Genomic DNA, 25,687 nt, shown 5'->3' on the forward strand with positions numbered 1-25,687 from the left:
GTGAAGACCAAGCAGCAACGTCCAGGGTTACAGCGTAGGCAAGGAAAGGTAGTTTTCAAGCAGGGCCTTCCGGAGAAGGGTTTGCCACTCATACATAACATGAAACTACTGTGGGGGCAGCTGGGTGAAACACAATGGGATGTACTGGAAGTGCGATGTTATGATCTGATGGTTTCGTGATAGGGGTCATGTAAAGACAGAGAATTATGTCCCGAAGTGTTAAACAAACAAACAAACAAATAAATAAATAATTGACTCGTCGCCCCGGACCATCCCGAGGCGCGCCGTCCCGCCCTTCCGCGGGGCGGGCAGATCGGCGGCGGGGCGGCATGGCGGGGGCCGGCATGGCGGGGGCCGGCATGGCGGGGGCCGGCATGGCGGGGGCCGGCATGGCGGGGGCCGGCATGGCGGGGGCCCGCGGGCAGCGGGGCGCGACCCTGGAGCTCTGGGGGCACCTGCGGCCGCCGCGCTGGGAGGCGGCGGACGACGACGAGGAGAGCGACGAGGACTTCGAGGAGCTCCTGGGGGAGGATGCGCTCATGGAGGCCGCCGGGCGGGAGCTGTCGGCCGCGCTGCCCCCGCGCCGCGCCGGTGAGGGGCGGCGGGGCCGGGCCGGGCCGGGCGGGCTGCGGTGCCCGCGGTGCGCGGGTCGGGGCTCCGCAGGGCGCGGGGAGGCGAGCGGGGCCGGCGCTGCGCGAATGGCGGCGGAGAGACGGCGCTGGGCCCGGGCCGCCCGGCCGGGAGCGCCGCTGTGCGCCAGGGAAAGGCCCCGGGGAAGGGAAAGGTCCCGGGCTTGGGAAAGGCCCCGGGCATGGGAAAGGCCCCGGCTCGGCCCTTTCCCCGGCCGGAACTGATGGCGAGCGAAGGCACCGGGATCCCAAGTACCGGCTGAATGGGGAGTGGAAGGGAAAGCGTGATCTCTGCTTTTCTACGGGCACAGGATTGCAACAGAAGGAAAACATAAGGTTTTCCCATTCAAATTATCTTTACACAAAACGCATTTTTTTTCCTTTTATGACATTTGAGTGTTGGTACTTGGTGTTAATCACTTCCAACTTTCTATTTAGAGCTTGGAAAAGTAGGTGAAATTGGAGCAATCTCTGCCTAAAAAGTATTTTATCTGCAAGTTGTTTTGAAAATGGCTAAACTGAGCTAAATAACCATGGGTAAGTGAATAAGTTATTACAGAGCTAGGAGCTGTCCTGGTGAGGAAGAGGCCCTGCTGAACATTGGTTCCCACTTTGCTCTGGTCATGGCAATTGGTCCCCACTTGTCGATCAGGGAATGGTGTAATTTTTTTTTTTTTTCTTTTGAAGGCAAACCAGATTATACAAAATGTTACGAATTTATTATGTTAATTCCTTACAATTTTGATGGTTCCAGTCATGGGAAATATTTGGCATACAAACATATCTGAAGACTCTGCAGGCATTGTGATAGAATATTTTGTGATAAAACTTTCAAATTCAGTTGTAAACTTGAGGTGGAATACATAGTAAACCATAATATTAAACCATATGTATTTCATTAGCTTAATAAATTCATAGTAATGATTTATTTCTCATGCTTATTTCTGAGTTTAGTTTCACCTTTTTTTTTAAATACTAGTGGAGAGACAGGCATCAGGAGTTTAGAGAAACTCCCGCTTTACTATTACTACTGCAACTTACAGAAAAGAAAAAAAAGCATTGAACCAACAATACTCTTAATCAGCACAAACTTTTAATTTTTATGACTGTCAATTAACACTGGGTTTGTTTTTCTTTTTAATGATTCAGTTATTATACAGGAATGCGGCACCAAAAAGGAGTATGAAGTGGTTGGACGTTTTCCATTAGTTGACCCTTGGTGGAAAGTTAATGTTAAAGCTAAAAAAATGGGGTCGAAGTACTTTGTGCAAGGATATCCTTCATATTTTCTGCAGACTGATGTAGAAGAAAACAACCGACAAGTATTTTCACTCTTTCTTACGGAGTGTCATGTTCCTGAACATTGGAAAGAAAAATTTTTTGCTTGGCTCCCTATGGAGTCTGTGCTGAGTTTTAGAAACCTTGAAGAAAAACTAAAACAGTTCCAAGTTTCACAGCTACAGCCAAGAGGAATCGAAAGAGATACCAAGGATTATGACATATTCCATTATGTTTCAAAATCATGTAGGTATATCCTGTCTTGTTCCAGTTGTTTTATAAGCTAAGGAGTTCTGCCTTATATACAGCATTCAGACTAACATATATTAATTTGAAATGTATATTCAAATGATTCTTTATTTTAAAATATGTCAGGACTGTATTCCAGTTGATCGGTTAAAGATAGGCATAGAGAGTTTGCTGAATTCTGTAGGCTAAGTAGAATTGTCTGTGCTAGGGATACTCCATCCGTGGAAGTGCTTAAGGCCAGGTTGGATGGGGCTCTGAGCAGCCTGGTCTAGTGGAAGGTGTCCCTGCCAGTGGCAGGGACCATTTGATTTGGAACCAGTTGATCTTTAAGGTCCAACCCAAACCATTTTATGCTTCTGTGATTCTACCATGCAAAGACACTGGTGCTTCCTACAGTCAGTGTAATTTTTTTTTAGAAAAATAAAAACAATCTTTGCATATTACATAAAAATTCATGTGTTTATGGTGTGTGCAGTTGCAGGAAAGGCAGTATTGGGAGCTCTGGCTTTTCCGAGGATACTGGAGTTCTTGCCAGTTCTTCTGCCACGCCACTTTTGCTGTCTGTTAGAGAAGATGTGCTGGGAAAGAAAGGCTGATATGGATGGTGAGGAGGTAGCTGATGAGATGGGAACAAAACTGGATGAGATACTAAAGGATGAGCCATGGAAACTTGGATTCAGCAGGGTAGGTAATGTTATGAATGGTAAAAATATGGTGTTTGCTGCATTTGAGGTGCATTAGACTACTGTTTTAGTTGGGTTCACTTGATTAAATGGGCATTTGTAGGGGCTAAGCATAGCTCATTTGGAAATGAATGATATATGGGACTCAGTTTTAGCAAAGGGTTTTTTTTTTCCAATTGATCTAGAATTAATTAATCTCAGATTTTTGAAAGTGGTTTTGTTACAACCATTTATTTAATATTTTCTACAAGAGACAGAAAATAAAATGCCTGAGGTGATTGGGCCAAAAGTTAGGCAGCTAATTTAAAATCCTCAACTGTTCTCTTCAATTTTTATACCAGTAAGTGAGACTTGTGTTCCTAATATATAGAACAATATCTTTGCTTTCATAGTAAGGTTGATGGGTTTCTGTGTAAGAGATCATCTGGTTCAGCAGTTTGTTTTTTGCAGTGGGATTTGCAGTGGTTGCTAACCTTCCTGTTTTCCTTTGCTGTGCTTGCCATGAGCTTTGCTGCTGCACCTCACCTTAGCAGTCCTGGACCTCACATGAGAGCATTAAGTATTCACAAATATGGGTGCTTTTCCCTCTTCTTTAGGCCTCCAGTGCTTTACTGATGGAGGTTCTGACTTGCCTCAATCTAATTTCAGAGATTCAGCAGGGTAGCCAATATATTCCAGTGTTTAATGAAATTTCCTTTGGAAAGATTTTCCTGATGTCCAGTTTGACTGTTCCTTTTGCAATATGGACTGGCTGCTCTCTTGCTTCAAGGACCTGCATTCTCACTGCAGGTTTTTATTGCTTGAAGACTCTCTTTAGCTTTTTCTCTTACGACTGAGCAAATGCAATTAATTTTTCTTGTTCTCAACAGTTCATTTGTTTTGCACATCTCAATCTTTCACTATTTTGTGCTAGTGTCTGTAGAGGTGGCATCTTTCCTGAACATGTTCAGAATTGGGCGCAGAATTCTGGCTAATGGCTTTCCTGTGCTCTGTTTCTACTGTTTGTGTACCTTTACATGAAAATGTGTTATTTGGTGTGCATGAGTTCTCCCTAGTACCCAATTTCTTTGCCAGGTCTTTTATCTTTAAAATTTCTGTTTCATAGAGAAGGGTAGGTAAGAGGAATTATCATTCCAGCTTACTTTTAAGTATTTTGCTTTATGAAAAATAAGTAAATGTTTGCAAACTTCCACCTTCTGAATTGCAGCGTGTATTTACTAGGAGGAATGTTGTTCAGCAAGAGGCTGACATCTTCTGAAATAAATCTATGTTTGCTTTTATTCTTTTTGGGGAGAAGATTATGTATAAGGATTTGAACATTCCTTACTGTGAGGCAACGTGGGCTGCCTTCTGTCAGTGTGAACATCTCCTCTGGAAGATTCCTGACTTGCAGAAGAATGCATTAATTCTGTATGATCAGCTCAAGACACGCTGTAGACAAATGGGACACACATACGAAGATCAAGATGAATTAGCTCGTTTGGTATTCAAACACATGCCCATTGAGCATGTTTGGCAATCTCTTGAATTTTTGAAAGATCAGAATGTAGTGATTAGGGAGAAAAAGCTGGTGTTTCTGCCTCATCTTTACAAAGCTGAAAAAGACATTGCAAGGTATGTAGGTGACCTTCTGTCAAACCACACATGGAAACTGGATGTGGATGTGAAAAAGATACTTAACATTTCTGAGACACCAGGAGAAACTGCAAATAACAAAATGAATATTACCCAGGCACATGAAGTAGAGGAAAATAATCCAGACAATCACAATGGTGAAAATCACTTTCCTGAAAAGGAGGTGGGCTCTATGTCTGGTATCCATAGTAAAGCAGAGGTAGACAATGATCAGGTGATTGCTGTAAAAAAAATTTGTTCTAATCCTGTCACAATCATAAGTGGAAAAGGAGGCTGTGGGAAGAGTACAATAGTTAGCTACCTTTTTCGTCATTTAAATCAAATGGAAAAAGAAGTAGAAGCTGCTTCTAAGGACTTTGAAGGAGACTTGGATGCCTCTGAAGAATGGAATACATTTGATCACCATTGGGAATCAGAGACTATGTATGCAAAAAAATATTTGAATGTACTATTCACTGCACCTACAGGGCGAGCAACAAGTCTTCTGAGAGAAAAAACACAGCTTCCTGCATATACACTGCATCAGGTAAGTTTTGTTGTGGGTTTTGTTTCTTGTTGTTTTTTTGGTTTTTTTTTTAAATTAGGTTCTGAAACACCTTTTGGCACTGTCCATTCTTGTTTTGTAAAAAAAAATGGCAGCTTGTTATTGGACTTCCCTTAAGAAATGTGTAGCCTATTACTGTTATTAATGTTAATGCTTGGGTACAGCTAATCAGCATCTGAAAATCAGTGTTCTGTTTTGGGGGAATCATAAATCAGTTATTTGAAATATATTATTTGCTAACTTTTGCCTCTTTACTATTTATATGCATCTGAAACTTGTGCTTCTCTAGGGCATCTGGTTTTTTCAGCTTCTCAGTTCCTCGTTTTAGTTTAATGAAGACAAAAATGATTTCTAGGTGGTAGAGCTGTTTTCTAGGATCCTGTTGCCTAGCAATCATAGCAGCACACACATGAAAAGATCAGTAGCCTGGAGTTGAATAATGAGAGAAATTTCATTTGCACAGTGTTTCCTTAATTAATGTTAGGTTTTGTGGAATTTTTTTGAAAATTTTGGAATTCTTTTAGAAAAGAGTAGAAAACAAACTTTGTTAATAAACTTAGGCCAAGTCTGTCTTGTTCTAGGTAGCAAAGGTGCCAAGAAGACATTGGAGTTACGGAATAACCCATACAAATAGAAATTATAATTACTTAAAAAGTTCTGTTGGTTTATTTTATCTTTGGGGACTGGATAGTTCCCTGGAAGCCTGTTCCCCTTCCCTATGCAATTTTGGATATTATTAATGACATCAAGTTGTAGTAGGAGGTCTTCTGTTACTGAGGAACCTAATGGCTGACCTAGTGTCTTTAACAGTTCCTGCAGGAAAAAAAAGACTGTGCATTTATGTATGTCAGTGTTGCTAATCTCAGCTAGAAATGCATTCACTGAGGAAGCAAATAAGACAGAATGGTTGAGTATTCTGGGTCTTTACAGGTGTAAGTTCAGAATTTCGGATAATAGCTCTACATACATCAGATGATACCACACTGTCTACTTTTATGACATAGCATAGCGTTGATTAGTGTCAGAGCTTGCTTTATTTGTTTCTAGATTATCTATAGCTTTAAATCGTGGAGGCGGAGTGACCAAGAACAGCCGTGGAAGTTTTCTGCAGTTACAGTTCTCATTGTGGATGAAGGAAGTTTGGTGTCTGTACAAATTCTTAGTTTAGTTTTGAAACTCTTGTGTGAGCATGCTCAGCTTGCTAAACTTATTATTCTAGGTAAGTGAAACAGCAAATTTAGTATTGTACAATGTTTAATAATGCCCAATATACAGCCTAAGTATCAGAGCTCCCAACTGAGTCTCTTAAAATGTTACATTGTTCTGTACTTGGATACTTTCGCTATTTTCTCAAGGTCAGACAATTTTCCAAATGTCAGTATGAAAGTATCAGTATCGCCATTATCTGTTTAGCAGTGTTTTGTCTTATTCTGACTTCCATGTGGTAGGTCATTACATCTTGCAAATGGTAAACTTTTCTGATTTCCTTAGATGTGAAGGAGCTGTTCTTAGCACATGAATTGTATGTTAGAAGGGAGTTTTCATGCCATTCTTAATGCTAGGATCATCTTGTTTTAATTTAAAAAGGAAAGCAAAGAAATGTAAAATCAATTTTTTATGCTTTCTTAGAGGTTTCCTTTTTGACACACCACTTATGGCATTTGTTTTTTAAAATGTAGCTTTCAAAGTGTGTTTGAGTAAGATGTGATCACTGTCAGTACTCATCAGGCAGAAGAATTTGCACTTGCTGGTAAAGTATTACTGGGTGAGGAGTATAAAAAAAACTTATTCCCAAAGTTTCTTAGATTTTTGAAAGTTTGATTTCATGTGAATTGTATTAAGCATGGATGTTACTATGTAGAGGCTTGAGGATTTGTTCATACAAGTATTCATTTTTTTAAAGACAATTTTCAGTACATGATATTTTATTCCTTCTCACAAAAACTAACATGCATTCTGTTTAGGTGATACTAGACAGCTGCCAAGCATAGACCCAGGAAACATGTTAGCTGATATCTTTGAGGGTCTAAAATCAAGAGGCTTTTCTGTGGAACTGCGAACTAACCACAGAGCTGAATCACAACTAATTGTAGACAGTGCCTCAAGGTAAGATATCCTGATGTGTGTGTGAAGAATTCTTGTAATTCTTGCCCAGCCTTTTACCTGCAAATAGCAGTCCATCCAGATTTGACTCTGTAGTATTGCTTCTTTTAGTTTTTTAGTCCAAATCCATAGCATTGGTTTTAAAAACAAGCAACCCCCCCAAACAACAGCAACAAAACATTACAGATTTTTTCAGACCTATATATTGGACAAAAAAAGTGTGTGCTGGAATGCTCTTGAATTTTATAGGATGTATTTCACTATTATGCTATCAGATACTCTCTGTTGTTTTCAAATGAGTTGTAAATGTACAACTGACTTTATGCCTTCCAAAATAGCTTACAATTGCTCCTCTAAAAATGAAGTTTTAAAGACAGTGCTGATAAGTGTGACAACAACTGAAACAGATTGAATTGCTTGGAGAGCTTAGATGTCAAAGGCCATTACATTACAGGTTCTTTGTATTTATTTCTCTGTCAATACCTAAAGAATCTAAATGTTTTCAGCATTTGCATTACTTTTGTTTTGAAAATTATCCTGTTTCCTATCAGTGCTTGATTTCTTTTTTAAACCTCTAAGAAGAAAATCTAGGTTCTGATATTAATTTGAGAATATTCTGAACATTTGCAAGATGTCCAGAGCTACTAAGTATTTTACAAACATTCTTATTTATTTTTTGATAACACTTCTGTTTCAGTCCATTTTGCTCCCATGGGAAGAACTGTATGAGTAATACTAAGTATCTGCTGCAGTGATGGAGGGTTTAGAGAATAAAGTACCAATTTTTTTCAGTGTGAAATCGAGTTATGCTCTGAGGAAAGAGTTTTTAGGGCATGTAGTGTAGATGACAAAAGATTTCTAAGTGGTGAACTTCAGACCGATGCAGATGATGATGTGCTGGAATTCTTTAACTGAAAATAACTTTCCGGTTTCCCTCCAATGCTCTGGTCCAGAATCTCTCACCGGCAGCTTCCTGAATTTGATGAGGTGCTGAAAGTTTCTGCTTGGAATGAGGAAATGACAATGCCAATCCCAGAGAAGAAATTTATTTTTATTGCTTTGCCTGCTGGCGGGAATTGTGAGAGTATGTCAGTTTCTTATCTTGATTTTCCCTTTGGTAAAGCATAGACTATTGCCTGGAACAAAAATCTTGGGAAAATTTTAGTCTGGCTTTGTTTGTGGTATAAATTTAAATGCTACATACATAGTTTGTCTTTTGCCATCTAAGTAAGTTACTTTTAAATAAGTGCAAAGAATGGGCTGTAGAGCTCCAGCTCACCAGTTAGACTTTGAAATGCGGGACAGCTTCCACCACTGTAATAAAATGTGGTTGCCTTTTTATATTGTAGCTGGAGCTGTCAAACCTTAAGGGATTTTCAGAATTGATTCACAGGTGAATCATTTGAGTAAAAAGTGACTGTAACAGTATGATGTGCTGGACAGGAATGTGCTCCCAGCTGTAGAATTGAGTTAGGAAAATTCTAAGAAGGGATGCCAGTATTTCTTTTAAAATGTTTTGGGGTCAGGGCTGGAGCCATTGTTTACTGGGTTTTTTTGACATTTATTGGGTATAAGTGGCCTCTCTTTTATATGCATCAAAACACTTCAAGGGGAATGCAGAAAAAAAAAAATAGTACAAACATTATCACCTTATCTTACGCTAGCAAAATACTCGGAAAGCAGAACACTGAAAGTAGATTTCTTCTGTGAAATCCAAGTGTATAGGGCTGTAGCTTGAAAATATTTAATCTTTACCTCTTCATTGTGCTGTATCAAAACCTTATTTTGCATGAATATGCTCCATACAGCTGTTTAACACAGAAATAAGAATTTGTGTCTTTCTGTATCACTCTTGTTTGGGTGTTTTATGGTGTATTTCTGTTTCTTTTGGGAGTGTGGCATTTTGTGTAAGTTTTTTTTGCGGGGGGGGGTTTGTTTCTTTTTTTTTGTTTTAAACAAGAAATAAGCAAATGCATTTTCATATTGAATTATATTTTTCTTTTTAAATTCTGAATATTTTTATGTCTTTTAAAACAGATTTACAAACTGCAATAAAGATTTTACTTAAAAAAGGGCCAGGATTGGAGGATGCCAAACAATCACAATTCATTGCTTTCAGAAGGTAATGGAGTGTGCAGGCAGACATTGAAAAAATCCTTGCTAGCAGCCACAATCTAAAAATAGCTGAGTGTGTTGAGTTGGAGAGACTAGTGGCAATAGCCTAAAACTAGATACTTGGAATACTCATCACTTAAGAAGGATGGGCTGTAGGGCTCTAACTCACTTTGAAGAAAGACTGGAAGTCAGTAATCACAGGAGCATGAATAGTGTGCATGGCTTTGCAGAAACACTGAAGGGATAAAAGGGATAATGTGCACTAGTACCAATAGTCCATAACCTTGAGTTCTGCACAAAAGGGTACTTAAGAAAAAACTCCTCCACCTTTAATTGTGAAGAACATTTTCTCAGTAAGTGAAAAACACCCACTATTTACAGGTTCCCAGTGAGCTAATAAGTGGTTTGTGAATGCTGAGTAACTCTGGTATCAATTTTTTTCTCTAGACTGCATTCAGGTACAATACTGTTATTAGTGATTTTTCTGCATGATTTTTCTAGAATATATTTATAGGTACTTAAGCTGCATTTAAAAGTTAAAATTCCAGGTCTTTAAAAAGCAAGTAAATCTTCTTGCTATTTTTAATATATCCACAGACAGAAAATAATCTGTCCAGGTTTTAGTTTTTCTTTAGTTTTCTTCTTTATCTTAAAACCAAATCTAGGTAATCTAGAGCTTTCTGTGGTATTTAGACAAAACTGTTCCTGCTCTGTCTTCAAAACTCTGAATAAGTAATTGTTCTTAATAGGTGGTGGAAGAGCAACAAAGAGAAAAAGGGCTTTTTCCATTATTTATAAATTAATGCTTATGTGACATTGCTTGTAATTGTATGTTTTGTATATAATGACTTTGTTCATGTTCTTGTTTTGTATGATTTAGGCAAGATTGTGATCTAATAAATGAACTTTGTTGCCAACACTATTCAAATCATTTAACCAGGTAAGCCAGTGTTTTGCATTTTTCCTGTGACCAATTTAATTTTGTTTTTAAAAGTGTTATAGCCAGGCCAATACGGTAAAGTAAGATTGTAAAACTTCCAATGTTCCATCCAGATCTGATTATGTTATAAATCATTCATATAATAAACTTTATTTGATGGGTTCTTTAATCTCATTTTAAATAGTGGTAAAAGGCTTTTCATTTAAATTCATAATGTGAATTCTGAGATTTTAAGTTACTACTGAATATTCAAAATTCAAATAAAAGCAACATGAAAAAAACCCTCAAGGTTAATTTTTTTTGCTACTATATGATTTATAAATAGATTCTGAAATATTTTTGTGCTACTCTGTATTACTGGGTTATGTTATTGTTTTTCTGCCAATTTGTTTTATAAAAGTTGAAGACATAAAAGTGTTATTCTAACTAACTATTTTGAATATTATTAAAGTTTTTAATCTGGGTCAAGTATAGAGAATGGAAAGAAAAATTACGGAGAGATGATAAATACACATTTTGTAAATACATTTCCCCCTTTTTCTTTCTCTCACCTAGAGACCATAAGAACAGACTTCTATTTCAAACTGGGGACAAGATTGCCAGCACACGCAATGTTTACCTCAAGGACCTCTTGGTGCCCTGTGATGTCAGAGAGCGTTCTAATGGCCAGGAATGCAGAAGTGGAGAAACCACACTCACTGCAGAGTCTAATGAGGAGGGCAAACGACTCTGCAATGGAGATATATTTTTCATAACAAAGGTAAGTCCTGGTAGCAAGAACTTGTACAAAGAAAACCTGGTGGGAAATGATTCAGTGCTTGCTGAATCCCCAGAAGAAAACAACTCACACTTTTAAATTTGGCCCATAATACATACTTAGTTCTGCTAAACAGTTGTGTAAAAGCATGGACGAGGCAGGGTACAATAGAAAATTAAAAAATTACCTCAATTCTGGACTTTTTTGTACAATGTGTTTCAGCTGATTGTGTTCAGTGTAAATACAGTCTGTAAATACTCAAATGTATTGTAATTGAAAATGTACTGTAATTGAAATAGATAATGTTTAAATGAACATGGTCTGAAGTAAAGAGTAATGTTACAGCTTAAGTTTTCCCTGGCAGAAAACCAAGCTGGCCTGAAAGTAACAGCAACAAAAAAACTTTTTTTTTTGCTGGGTTCAGTGAGTTGAGCAGTGAAAGTATCAGTAGTTAGGATAGGTTCTGAACAGTGAGAACTGTTTTTCTTCAAGGTGGTCAGTGAAAGACAGCACTTTATTTAGCTTACCATCTTCTGAAACTTTGAGCTGGTTGACGTTGCAGCTGTTGTAATTTCAGGGCAAGCCAGAATAGGGAAGTACAGACATTGCTCCTGCTGCTGATCCAGGCTCACTCTTGGGTGTTTTGCTGTTCCTTTAGGATGCAGAAATTGATAAGCAGCGCTTGCTGACCATCAGCACCACGTATGGCTCCACGTTCACTGTGAGCTACACCGCACTGAGGAAGCTGTGTCACATAAAGCATGCCTGGGCCAGAACTATTCACACATTCCAGGTAAAACCACAGCAGCTGTGAGCTGAGCTAATGCGCTCTTACTCTCTCATGAAAGAATCAGAAACTTTTCTTGAAACTAGAATTCCTTGAAAGCAGGATAGAAAATATTCTCGAGAGTGTCCCCAGTTGCCTCCAACTTCCTCACTCTGGTCTTTTTTTTAACTGTTTCCTGGAGACCAGCCTTTGAACCAGAGTTCTGCCATGTTTCAGGGCTCGGAGGAGAGGACCGTGGTGTACGTGGTCGGCAACGCGGGCCGGCAGCACTGGCAGCACGTGTACACAGCTGTGACCAGGGGCCGCTGCCGCGTCTACGTCGTGGCTGAGGAGCCGCACCTCAGGAGAGCAGTAAAGAGCAAGGAGATCACCAGAAAAACACGTTTGCAGAGTTTTTTGAGAGAGGCAATTGCAGAAACAAACAACTGTCCCAAACAAATGCCCTCTCCCCTGATGAAGTGCTGGCGAAGTCGAGAGCTTGAGAATCAGTCTGTTTCTGCTACTCAAGGTGCTCCTGACCCACCTGAGCTTCAGAGTGACCTCATGACAGAGGAAGGGCCATCAGTTCTCAGCAGAGAGAAGATGGGCAGTTTGCAGCCAAGTCCATCTAAAAGACAAATGCCTGCATCTGAGGATGCTACAGAAATACCCCCTGTAAGTATCTCCTTACTAAGAAAGTTCAAAACAAACTTTTGCACTCTCTTTCACCACTGCAAGTCACCAGGGCACTGTTACAATTGTTTTATTAACATTTATTTAATAATTTTCAAGTTGACCAGTAATAGGTGAAGCAGTCAAATTTGGCAGATATCTTTGCAGAGTAATATATGGCTAATACAGAAAAAAAAGGTCAATAGTAGTAAGCTTATACATATTTTTACTCTCAGAGTGATCTGTTGGCTAGCTTAGCCTGTATCAGTTTATGGTTTGTGCACAAATGTCAGGTTTTAGGTTACGTGCTGTGAGAGATGTATAGAAAATTTAATAATTGAAATTGATTTTTTAAAAGTCAAACCTGATAACAGATGCTTTTTTTCCATTACATCTAATTTCTGAGCTCATGGAGAAAGAACCTGTTTTGAAGAAGCTACTATATTTTAGATCTGTTTCAAACCTGGGTAACGTGTTTGTTTTGTTTTGACAGACAACAGTAGAAGAATCCCCACTTGGATCTTCCAGACTTAAGAATCTAACATTGGGACAGCAAATTCCTAGGAAGCTTTTCAAAAGCTAACAGACAATTATTAATTGGTCTTGGTATGAACCTTTACTGAACCTGCTGAAGATTTTTGGGATGGAGACACTGAATATGCAGGTGCCTTTCAAAGGCTTTCTTGGTTTTGCATGTTCTGTGAAGAACAGCTTGTTTTATGCTGAGCCTCTTAAATTTTCAGTGATCCATTTTTAGTAGATTCACTGGTGTACTGGTCATCAAAAATCATGTAATTCTTTCGTTTTGCTGAAGAATGAACTTACAGGTCTTTGAGGTTCCAGATGTTCCCTTAAAAAATACACAAGGATGTATTTTGTTTTAAAGGCTCCTAGTTGTCCATACCAAGATTTATCCATCTCCAAATGTTACAATATTGATGAGATGCACTTACTGATGTGCCAAAACTATAGATTACTTGAGAAAAAAAAACATTTTTTTAAACGTTTTTATGATGTGGCAGATTTGTGGCCATGAAGCTTTGATGGATTATGGATTTTAATCTTGTTACAGACATAACAAGAATGTTGCATTCAGTGACATAGAAAACTTTTTCTATGATGTAGAACTTGCCATTGCTGCTTTAGCTAATAGTTCTGTGCTGATGATGATCTTGGTAAGAAAAGCAAAACTCCAAATCAGAATTCAAATAACATTCCACTTTCAGTTTTCTCACATGTACTTTGGGACTTGCTGTGTTGCAGTTTTGAGATTAATAAATTGAATGTTAAATCAAACATCAGACACATTGTACTAAAATGTGTACAACCTGCTTACCTTCAACAATTTTTTCTTTTCACATATGGTAGGAAAAAGTATATCACAAATATAAAAATGGTATTTTTTCTAAAACTGTGGGGAAAAAAACTGGGAAAATATGAAGTAGAAAACCTCTACCTCATTTTTAATGTCTTCAAATCACTGTTTATTTCAATTTATACAGTTTTTCCATACAAATATTTGCAACAGTTTGAATTTCAAAAAACATAACATAGACGATAAATATCATGCTATTAAAGTATTAAATTTGTACAAAAATACTTTACAGTTTAATACTTATTTGTTACAAATAAAAATACATATTTAAGTGACTCATGGACCTTGGAGTTTTTGTTTTGTTGCGTGGTTTTTTTTTGTTTTTTTTTTTTTACATGATTCAGCCTATAATGTCATTCTGACCTTTTCTGGCAGTGCTGAAATAGAAATCAGAGATACTTGTGTGTGTGCAGGGCAGGTGAGCTTGTTTATGTATTGGAAACAGCAACAGGGATACATTGAACAGTTTAAATTGACCAGAAACAACTCTGTAAGGTGATTGCTTAGATATGGAGACTCTACAAATATACAAATCCAGTATCTTTATGTTCACCAATAACAATAATTACCAATAACAACTTGAATACCAGAATAAACCAATGCAGCTGCTGGTGAGCATATAAAGCAACTGGCAGTATTTTATTGCTTGGGGGAAGAGGGGAGAGGAGACAATTTGTGTGATGTGTTTGTAAAATATATTTACAATTTTATATTCTAAAAATGTGTTGCAGGGGGTAATGTTTATCATAAAGAAGGCTGAAAACAAAGCATATTAAATAGGACCTTTCTTCCTTCAAGAAACTGATTGACATAAAAAGCTCATATGTGACAGTACAAGTTTACAGGTTTATGGATCATTAAAGAGCTTTTGTATCAATCTCCACTGACATAATTTTAAAAAAGCCACTTTCTTTTAAAAAAAACCTTTCTAATTTGTCTGAACTCAGTTTCATTCTTTTCAGTAATCCCTTGTCAGAAGTTTTATCCCACTAAAAAAGACTCTACTTAAAAATCCCCACAGGCTGCAAGACATACCATTAAATATTTCATTGCATAGGGAACAACATATGTTCTAACAAAGTTTGTTGAAGTGGGGAGCAGTGTTGAATGCAAACTGCAGTTTCTTGCAAGCATTTTGTTGTAACATCTAAACCCTGCTTTGTCTAGTAAGTGCACCCTTCTCGCCAGCGAATAAAGGTTTCCAAAATCAGAGATGTAGCCATTTCCCAGGAAAACCCAGTGCAGTAAACCACTCTGCCTTGTCCATCAGACAGCAGCACCTTCCTCATAAAAGGATTTCTAAAAACAGCATAACCTGGACACTACTGTTTGTTAGCAGAGGTTAACTCCATGTTTTTCCCTCAAACAGCTGCTGTTGCTGGAGGGAGAAGAACATTTAGATCATGTTTAAAACATCTCCCCAGTTTCTTATTTGGGGGAAAAAAAAAGGCCCTTATGTGTTTGGGTTTTTTTTCACTGTTACTAATCCTAGATTGCTTAGAATGGAAAATGACTTTACTTAATGAAGAATGAAACTATTTCTAAAGTAACCGTGGATTAATAGAAGCCTTGAGACAGACCAACTGACCTCCTGTGCTTTTCAGTGCTGTACAGCATCTGAGCCTCAGTCTCAGAGAAATCTTGAGTGGATTTAGCACCATAATTGTCTTTTGTTACCAAATGTCCTGCTGCAGTGGTTTCTGCTATAAGGTGTTTGTAGGATCCCGTGTCTCCATGCTGACACTGGCGTGTCCGCTCTGCTGAAGGAAGGCAGCATTCGGGTCGCTCCACTCCCCACTCCCTGAAGTGTGCTGTTCTGAGCTTCCTTTCTGAGATGCCAGGGGGTTTCTGCTAATGACCAGCTCCAGCTTATTGCCAGATTCTGCGATGAGGGGCACAACCAAACAGCAGTCAAAGTCCCTGGTGCGAACGTGGTTTACCTGATTGATGAGATGATTGATTCTTGTTACCGTTTTAGGAAAAAAAAATGAGATCACAAGAGAAACAAATTTATCCTTGAGACTATGGAGCTTGATTTAATACCAAGTAGAGAATCACCCACTACAAGACTATTTAACTGTGATGTCTGGTCTGAAGATATCAGTTAAGTTTTCTATTCACTTTTAAAGAGAATGTAGCAGAAGTGGGGATATTTACACTGGTGCTGGCTGTTGCCAGCTTTCACAATGCTCACTCCAGTAATGACATTTAACAGCACATAGTTTTTCCGTCTTTCGTGGTGTTTGCCAATTTAAATGCAGTAGACACCTCTGTAATTTCAATTCAGTTCAAGTCTTCTCTGGTTTTACCTCATATATATAAACTTATGTAAAGTATTTTATTAGGCTAATAGAGAAAAATTTGGTTTTTTCATCATAGTCCAGCTTGGCACTGTGATAAGTGTGGTGCTGAGTAAATATTACATTATTCCAGCCATGTCAGTCAACACTTGGATTAAACACAGAAATAATTCTCAGGTCTGTATTAATAAAAGCAAGAAAGAAAAATCTGTCTGGAAACACTGTGGGAAATTGTAGCTTCCTAGTGAGAATTTGTATGTCTCCTTTGGAGTTCTAAAATACCTAGTATTCTGAAAGAATTTGTGGCTATAAACCTGACTGCACAGGAAAATCCAGCTTTAGTGGCATTGCATAAAAGTCCAAAGCTCCATGAAGTGCTGCCATTTCTTGCCAAGAAAAGAAATCTGAGCAATCTACACAGCACAGCCTGTGGTGCAGAGCAATTACGGTCATTTGTCCTTCATGGTCCCGCCACACACATCCCTTCCCAGCAGAAATACAAACAAACAGTGGTGCTCATTATTTAAAATATCATAAGCAATGTAGATTACAGGGCTGTTCCAAGTAACAAAACTGCAAAACACATACCCAAATACCCCCAGTGTGGTTATAAACCTTTTTACAAAGTAATCTGCACAGTGCCAGAAACATTACCTGGAGCAGTCTGTCATATGGTTTTAAACCTCCCAGATCACCAGGGCCAGCTGGTCGAATGTTTTTAACATACACTCCTTTTTCCAATAAACCATCTGAGACACTGAACCCAAAGTCTTCTCCATCAGAGTCCTTGTACAAAGTTACCTGTGGAGGAGAGGTGATGTGATGAGAAAGAAAAAAACCTTTGTCCCCATTTCCACAAGCATGAGGCAGGTTTTCTTCCTAGGATGGTTTTGGTGATGTTTTTCCCCTTAGAGAGATCACTTACCTGCTATTTGGTACTTACAGTATTAAAGTTGTCACCATTTTGACATTATGTTAATATTCTCAGAAGCCACTTTCTGTAAATAAACAGCCCTTTCCACTTCTGATTGCCAGCTGGAAATTTGTGGTATTTAGCCCACCTTTTCTGGTGTCACTTTTTGATTCTTAGTGTTTTGTCTCTCTATTCTCTAGCTGCCAGGATCTGAGTACAAGATATGGCTTAGTTTTGCTTCAGGTATGAAGACCTGGCCTCAATCAAACAATTGGTGTTGTGTCTTGCAATCGAGGGAATAAAGGCTATTGTCAGTTTTTGTTGGTTTTGGCCAGGCAGTGGTCCACCCTGTAAAGCCTAACCTCAGAAGTGCTCAGTATAAGAGTTATAATGCAATCTTTTAAGGAAGTACAAATAAGGCTCCTTCTGAAAGAACTTGCAGGCAGTGTTCTTACAGTTACAGAACCATGAGGTGGTCATTAAGAAGCAGGAAATAGAGTTAGGAGAAGGTTTTTCAGGTATTCAGAAGATAAATCCTCACAGATAGTTTTGTGAATTCAGCTAGTTGAGAGATAAAGACTTCTTTGTGGGTAAGTGGCATGCTTAGGTTTTTTTTTCTTGGTCCTCCCTCACACATCAGGGGTGCTGACCCACATAAGTAAATCGTGTGAGTGGTGTGCCACTGTGCACAGATACAGTTGCACAGTCAAACCTGTGTTTTTAGCACTGCAGCATGTATCACCTTGAATTCAAAATGCACTGGTTTTATCATACCTTGGCTGATAAAAATGACATTAACTGTTCCAAAATTTTATAATGGCTTGGTACAAATAATGTTCCATGTGTTGCATGTTTGTGTGTGCACCAGCCACTGAATTCCTTCCTGATGTTTGTGAATTGCAGAATCATTTGAATTGAGGGTGACTTTGGAACATCTCTAGTCCAGTGTACTGTTCAAAGCAAGCTGAGAACTTGGTCAGTAAATTGCAGAAGGATGCCAAGGCACAGCAGTGCTGGGGCAGAGCACTGGCTGGTTGTTGGTGCTGCCTTCAGAAAGCTACTGAGCTCCTGTTTAAATTGCCAGTGTGAAAAGGTATGCCAGAACAGGCCAGGCTGTCTGAAAATGAGAGTGAAGGATTTGGGATCTGGGTTTCTTTCCTGCTCTCTGTGTTTGTTTGTTTTTTTTTTCACTTGGGTTTAGAGGTGCATCAGCCCTGCTTTGACCAGAATGAAATCACACTCCCTAGTAGGTTTGGTAGCTGTCCTGGGCAGCAGCTGAGAGAAGTTGGATACAAGGGCAGTGGCTGCAGCAGTAGCACCATTTTCTCTGTAGATGTGGATGGCGCACTGTGGGGCTGCTGTGAAAACATCAGAGTTTTGTGCTGTGGGGAGCACAAACACCCCCACATGGTGTTCGTCCCTTACTTTACCCCAGATCATCCTTTTCCCTTGCTTTTCTTCCCCTGAACAGCACTGCAAAGCCACACCTAAAGTCCCCTTAAGCTAAAGGTTTTCTTCCTGCCAGTGACTTTTTTGGGTATGAGCTGTCATTTCATACTTCGTAGGGACTGTGGTGTTTAAGTTTCTTGCCTTCTTTTCCTCCACCCTCCTCCAAGATAACTTCTAGCTGAACCTGTCCTATGTCCTCCATCCCTGCATGAATTTTAGGAGTCAGTGGGCATTTCAGCTACTGAAAAACCTATCTGCAAATTCACAATAATTAATCATAGAATGATTTTAATTTGTATTAACAGATGCTATTACCAGCAGGACTCTAGGGAAATTCTAATAATTTGCTATGAACAGAGGCTTTTATTTGTGATATCACAGCATGTTTAACATAGCTTTAATGAAGAATGTGTCTGAAGCTGCTACAGAAGTGCTGTAAGACCACCATTCTGCAAGACTCAGAAAAGAAGCAGGGAGATATATTTTACTGACAGATTTGTGTGCACTTCCTAACAGAAATTAAAAATAACTAGCTCTGGACCAAGACTCAAATTCTCTTCTAGCAAAGTAACTTTTTTTTCCTCATTATCACAAAGGACAGTTCTTCAAGTTAACTGCTTCTTAAAGAAGCCTTGAAAAGTTCATGTAAAAATGGGATACAATGCCTAAGAGAAGAAGACTTGAAATACTCTGTCCCATTCCAGCACAGGGGGCACATTTTTAAAAGGAACTCCCTTTTTCCACTTACTCCTTTTCTTTTCCCCTTCTTCCGGCACTGGAGTCCAAAGGAGCTGGATCCAGCCCCATACAAACTACAAAAGCACATTGAATAAGGGACTCCCTGAAGTCATCCAGACTGTATTCTTGTCCTAAGACAGGATCAATTGCACCTAAGCCATTTCAGAGATACATTTTATCTGCCCCACATTTTCAAGTCTCCAGTGATCAAGATTCACAGTCTATTAAAGTAATCCCTTCTAGTCCTTCAGATGTTTCCATTGGGTCTAAACTAAATCACCCTTGCTGAGGCTTAAGCCTGTTGCTATCCTCAGAGAACAAGATCACTTTATTCTGTTTCTCTGCAGGTGATGTGAAATAAGGCTTGTTTTTCTCTGGACCCTGTCCATGGTCAACATCTTTCTTTAAGTTTCAGATCCCAAACTGGACACTGTTACAGTCAAGACTGTCTCAAAGCCAAACTGGAGTGCAGAACAGCTCACCAGGGATGGTGGTCCCATTCCTATGTTCTATGACAGTGTTGCTTTTTTCCCTGTTTTCAGTGAGCAATCTACCAGCAGAGCACACACACAAATTCGACTCTAGACACCCACAGGAAGAGCCATTACACATTAGTGCACCTTAACCTGGATCTGGTCTGTAATAATGCACGTGCTACTTCATGCTCACCTTGTGAGACATAAAATGGAGCATTTCAAATTACAAAGGGCATGAAAGAGGGGTTTTGCTGTAGAGGGTCAGTGGGAAGTTACTGCAGTGGAGTGGCAAGGCAGGGGACAAGGACGGGCATTGGGAATGATCATCCCAAATCTTTTATCAATCACAACTTACACATTTCAAAATATATTCTAAAGTTTGTGGTTCTTCAGATCTACAGATCCTAGATTTTTACAAACTGCTTCCCTTATGGCTATCATCTCTTAACTTTTGCTGTGCTTAACAGGAGCTTGGAACTTAAAGAAACTGGTGCTTGCTTCAGGGATGAGGTAGCAATTTAACTTTGTTGCATGTTTGACAGCTGTCACATTTTTCAGATGGAAGTCATCTGCAGACAACTTTCTTTTGCACTAGAGGCTATAATTTTTGGGCTAATTCTTCCCAGGGTAACATATATTCTTCAAAGAGAATCTCTGATAAAAGCCTTGCCATCTGAAATACTTAATTTCTACTCAATAATAGGTATGGACAAAGCCCTACCACAGGTTCCTCATCTTGACTTGCAGCAACCCTCTCTGAAAGGAATAAAACTGCAGGCAATTCACACAACACCTAAATCATGCTGGTTTATCTGTACTGCTGATCACAACTCTTTGGAAGGTCTGATCTCAACAGCAAAATCTCCACTTGGGTGATTTGTTAGACTCTTAAATTTACATCAGGAGCCTAAGGGAAAAAGAAAGTGGATTTGGAAATTTAATTCATATTTCATAAGCAATTAAATAGCTACAAATTTTAAACACAAGCTTATATATTTTTAGTCTGTGCCTATGCCTCTTCTCCCTCTCATGTCTATGGGAAAATGCTTAATTTAAATTCATACATCTTGCACAGATCAGCTATTGAGATATTTTAACTGACTGTAATTTTAGGTTAATAACTACTTGCTATAATAATATTGAAAAATTATCTGGTCCTAGTGCATATTTTTGCTCTCAAAGGAAAGTGTGATCTATGAAACTTCTAAAAAATGGTCTTCTATGATTTTTAGAAAAATATTAATCTATATTATTACCTAAGTAGATAAAATCATTGAAGACATTCATTAAATTTGGGTACTGATACAGCAATATACTATCCAGCTAAATTAAATGCTATTAAACCATCTAGAACAAATGTTTGAAGAGATTTGTAGGACACTTATCTCAATCCTCGTTTCCTCAGGACACAGACAGTTCAAGAGCACAACTGGTGAACGCAATGCAGAGAGAAGCAGCAGTGAAGAATTCGGGTTACTTTGCTGCAAAGTGAACTCTGGCCTCAGCAGGGATGCAGACTGACCACAGTGACACAGGACAAAGGACCTGCCCTGCCCGTGAGCCTGGGAAAGCTCAGCAGCATGTAGCCAAGTGCTTGAGAATCTGCCAAGCGAGGTCTTGGACAAGCTGTGCCTTAGCTTGTATCTCAAAACTGCCCATACCATCACATTTTCCCAAGTCTTCCTATTTTTCAGTGGCCCAGCTAAGAAAGACATTTGCCTGCAGAGGGCAGAACACATTGCCAGCAAGAAGATATATGAAAAATACTTCAACCAAGGCATTGCCCTGTCAGTGAAGTCATTCCTGTGGCATTGCAGCTCTTTTGGAAAACTCTGATTGAACAAGCTCTCCAAAGGAACAGGTTATTAGTGTTAAACTAGAGGTCTAATACAAAAATAAACATGAATACATGAGAGAAAGTATCAGGCACACTGCTACACAAGAACTAGGAGAAAACTAACAACTTGCTCAGATAAAAAGCAATCCATGCTGCCTGGGCTAACCTGCACGTGTCATAGGGGTATAACTTTGGGGAATCAGAGCATAAGATCCAGTCACTAGTTTCTGTTTTTCTTGAATGACTGTAAGGATTTGGAAAATCCTTGGTACAGGTTCAACGTTTAGATTTTTTAGAGAGGAAATGACTCTTCTCTGGGTGACAGAACAGACAGTAAAAGCAAACTCAGCATCACTTTAGCAGACAGGGGAAAACTGGGTATATTGTCTGAACAAAATCTGGAAATTACTCCAAGGGAAGGTCAAAGCAATCTTAAAAATAGTCAGCTGAAGCAAGAGAAAGCTCATGGACAGGTTATTTGTACCGCCCAGGACTCTAACAGCTAGTTACTATCACAGAATGCCACTGACTCATTAACAGAAATCTCAGGACTCCTTTCCAGGGAATGATTTATTTTAACATGGAAGGCTGGCTTTGTAATCCAGAACTGTGCCTATGATGAATGCGAGCACACTGTGAAATGCCCACTGGCATACTTTGGTTTTGTATTTCACATTTATTCACCACTCAGAAAAACTGAGCACAGTACCTAACTCCACTGATCACATCAAGCTGGAAATAGGAATAGCTTAAAACTATCACAACACATCCTTATTGACAATATACACTGGCAATGATTTAATTTACCGCATAAGAGATCAGTTCTCTAGTACCTTCTATAAACATTCATTTAGCCCACACTCAGCAAGTCCTTACCTTGGTGAACTCAACTGAACTACAGACTAAACTCAGGCAAATCCACAGGGCTTAGAAACCATCCCAAATCTCTTGACAATGACCAGGTAACATATTAATGAAAATTCCCTGTGTTCTGCCTCCTCTCCGGAAAGATCTCAGACCTTTAGAGGAAGATGGATGAAGGAACTGGAATGCTCATTCCTATCAGGGAGAACAGCATTATAATGTCCCCCATTATAATGTTTTGGAAACTGGTTGCTCTTATGGCCTCACTGGACTTGAGACCTAAAGTGGCCAGGTGCTTGCTGTGCATATCCAAACATACATTATCCAGTACTTGCTACAAGTGCAGTGCCACCTCCATATCACTGAGTGATTTCAACCATCTTAAGCAGTGAAAAGTTGCATATTCTGAAGATTATTTATCCTTTTTAGAGCAAAGGAATTACAAAGAGAAAAGAAGAAATACCTAATTTGAAATAACGTTCTATATTATGTACATTGAATCTCTTGTATTTGATTCAAAATGAGTGTTAATTTAAAAAAGGACCTATGGGAGTCCTAAACCCTCCTGAGTAATTTCCTGAAGAAATGTATTTTCTAGAAATTAAACTTAGCTTTCTTAATGAACACATTTTGTAGAGAAGAATTATTGGTGCTGTCAATTCAAATTACCAGTGGATGCTCCTTTCAAAAGAGCAGTGCCTTTTGAGAATTTATTGTAAAATGAAATAGTAGACAAGGATGCATCTTATTCATTTGTTTTCCCCCACAAGGATCTATCATTAATGTGTTTGTAAGAACTAATATGCATGGCCCCCAAATTACATCTGTGGAGTCATTATAAAAAGTGCTTACTCTGTTGTCAATAATTAGAGTTCCTGTGCTGAATATATTATTTCAAAGCTGTCAGAAGAAAAATTACAGACCTTGTGTAACTCCACAGGAGTTGGTGACATGATTTCTTTCATTTCTTGCTTAAATTTTCTCAGAACCATGGACTTTCTCCCCACATCTGATGGCAACGTGTTGCTACGAGTAGCTTGACTGTAATGTGGCCTTACAGAACTTCTTTCCTGGAAGCTGGCTTGTCTTCCCAGCTGGTTACGAGGCTGTGGGTTCTCGTGATTCAAACTCATTGTACTTCCTGACATGATTGTGGCCTAGAGCATTAATGAACAGGTTAATTTGCAACAGAGAATGCAGGTTAAGTATGTGGTTAATTCATAGCAGTAGGAAAAACACCTCTATTCTTTGTTAGAACACAATCACTCGGCACAGCAAAAGGCAAGAGGATAGATGTTCAATCTGCTTGCAAGTCACTATAAAATAAAGGACCACAACAAAACACAATAACAATATATGAACCCTATGGGCAAAAGTTTTCAGATGGCATTTCAAACTAAAATACTGAGCACCAGAACTGCTATGCTTGTAAGCCAGTCCCCTGGCAGACTGAAGAGTACGTAGTGTAATAGCTTATTTAAAACTATTTTACACATAAATAAAACAACATCTAAGTTGTGGCATAATTGCATTTGTTGGAATTGGAACTACAGGAAGGCATTTACAATTCAGACTGTGTGTGCAAGGTAAAAATATGTGAGCCAGCAAAATATGTAGGTAGCTCTAGAGCCAGCACGGGCAGAGTGCCTGGCTACTACTCCAAGCTCAGGGAAAACTCAGTGCAGGTGAGCTCACTGCCTGGAAAGAAACTTTGCACGACATGCACACTGCAAGAGTGGCTGCCTTAGCACAGCACTAATACTGGCCCTGGTCTCACTGCTGGTTTTAATGTCAGGAAAAGCCTTTTGTTTTAGATGCAAGAATACACAAAATCATGAAATATGATGAAGGGAGTCGCCTCGCCCACTGGGTGGAACAGGCTGAACTTGAAAAGAATCCATGCACAACAAGGGGCCTTCAACCTTGGGAAAGATTTTCTGCTCTGGGGAATGGGAGGCATATGCACTTTGGCACAGCCACTGTGGGGACAGGGTGTGCTGAATTTTCTATTTATTATCTTTTCTGATGGACAACTGGAAAGGGAAATTTAAAGACCATAACCTGAACTCTGACTGGAACTGGATGCAGACGATCTGCTTGAATGTGAGATGTAAAAAATAAGGGCAAAACAAATAAATGTTTGCCTATAACTCTGGTGAGCATGTCTGTCACCCTTCCTTCTCACAGCTGCAGCACTACTTTCACTGTAAGATAATGGATTGTAGCCATAACACTCTTTTGTGCTCAGTAATGACTGATATTACTGCCTGATGGAGCTAAAGCAGCCAGAGGACTTGGCAAACATCAGCCTTCTTTGCTCTTTGGCTGAAGACCTTGAAATGAAAAATGATAAGGAGTCCTTGACTATGCCATGGCACTTCATAAAGCAGAGACATGGCACTCTCAGCATCCTGTCACACTGAATGAGCCTGGCTTTCTTTTCAGGGCTGGGGGTTGTGCAGCGAGGCAATGCTATAAATGGGACGTCTACGGTTCTGAATTTCACTTTCATGAAAAGCTGAGGAAAATTCAGTGTGTTGAAGTAACTGAATTCTGGTCAGCATAGATGACCTATTTCTCTTTGGAATTATCTATTTCCATATCCTTTTATTATGCTCTGAATACTGAAAACTGCAAGAGAAGCCTGCAGTACTAAACCATATCTAACTATGGAATTAAACCAGTATAACATTTTTCTCCCACATTTCTCTGGTTTTCAATAACAAATATACGAGAATCACATTTTGCCACCCAAACATGCAATACAAAAGCCATAAATCTGAGGAAGTAAATTAATCTGAGCTGAAAAACTTTCACCCAGTTATGCCATTCACATTTCTCCTGGCTGCTAAAGGACTTTATATAACATAAAAATGAAAATGAGATTCTGCCAGTTTTGCAGCTCCAGGAATTTAAAAGAACATAAAAGAAAATATTTTAGGACCTTTCATTCTGTAGTTTTAATTGGCAGTATAATGGTAATTGTTCTGATTAGATAACTTAGAGAAAAGGTGATTAGACAATTAAAGACTCCCAAGTTACTCTGTCTCTGTTTTCTGCCCCCAATGCCCTCAGCACAATCTAACACAAAGCATGGTTAGATTTGTAATAAACTTAAGGATGAAATATGAAAATTTGTTACACAGTGAAGAAATTGCTGCATTATGAACATTTCTCACACTGGCAGCTTCTTTTTCTTTCAGAGTGGTGTGATTATAGGTAAACATTTTGAGAAGCTGATTTTCTTTTATGTTCATCTTAATCAAATTAAGTTTCAGTTTAAAAGACAACCTACAACATGCTAAGAAAAGCTGCATGAAGCGTCTGTCAGCGAGTGGAATGTATTGCTGCAGGAAGGTTATGC

At 39.0% G+C, this 25,687-nt stretch overlaps 2 protein-coding genes across 21 annotated transcripts in view; one reads left to right on the forward strand and one right to left on the reverse strand.

Moving 5' to 3' along the window:
* The first annotated feature begins 314 nt into the window (after positions 1-314).
* On the forward strand, positions 315-14,036 carry HELB (DNA helicase B). 2 transcript variants are annotated; one of them, XM_064419439.1, is made up of 13 exons: positions 315-591; positions 1,779-2,153; positions 2,632-2,840; positions 4,137-5,000; positions 6,066-6,237; positions 6,983-7,124; positions 8,075-8,205; positions 9,159-9,243; positions 10,117-10,176; positions 10,732-10,936; positions 11,592-11,726; positions 11,937-12,374; positions 12,865-14,036. In XM_064419439.1, exons 1-13 carry the CDS (start codon positions 330-332, stop codon positions 12,952-12,954), a joined length of 3,168 nt encoding a protein of 1,055 aa, XP_064275509.1. In that variant the 5' UTR covers positions 315-329; the 3' UTR covers positions 12,955-14,036. The 2 variants fall into 2 exon arrangements, with proteins under 2 accessions (XP_064275509.1, XP_064275510.1); XM_064419440.1 differs by lacking the exon at positions 315-591 and adding an exon at positions 709-965.
* The window catches only part of GRIP1 (glutamate receptor interacting protein 1), a 304,055-nt gene continuing 292,199 nt past the window's right edge, over positions 13,832-25,687 (reverse strand). For 18 of the 19 annotated variants that reach the window (XM_064419422.1, XM_064419429.1, XM_064419424.1 and 15 more), the window contains 3 exons: positions 23,247-23,480; positions 16,701-16,847; positions 13,832-15,686 (listed from right to left, as the gene is read on the reverse strand). In XM_064419422.1, the coding sequence (XP_064275492.1) occupies positions 15,450-15,686; positions 16,701-16,847; positions 23,247-23,480 (618 nt within the window). In that variant the 3' untranslated portion in view covers positions 13,832-15,449. The remainder of the gene's footprint in view (positions 15,687-16,700; positions 16,848-23,246; positions 23,481-25,687) is intronic. The other variant, XM_064419436.1, reaches the window with a different exon arrangement.

The sequence above is a fragment of the Passer domesticus genome, chromosome 5 (assembly GCF_036417665.1).
Source record: "Passer domesticus isolate bPasDom1 chromosome 5, bPasDom1.hap1, whole genome shotgun sequence".
NCBI lineage: Eukaryota > Metazoa > Chordata > Aves > Passeriformes > Passeridae > Passer > Passer domesticus.

Excerpts from the sequence above, each read along its gene's own strand:
- HELB (XM_064419439.1), top strand. The coding sequence starts at position 330 with ATGGCGGGGGCCGGCATGGCGGGGGCCGGCATGGCGGGGGCCGGCATG. Across the intron at positions 2,841-4,136 it reads GGAAACTTGGATTCAGCAGG|ATTATGTATAAGGATTTGAA; the intron begins GTAGGTAATGTT and ends TTTGGGGAGAAG. Across the intron at positions 10,177-10,731 it reads TATTCAAATCATTTAACCAG|AGACCATAAGAACAGACTTC; the intron begins GTAAGCCAGTGT and ends TCTCTCACCTAG.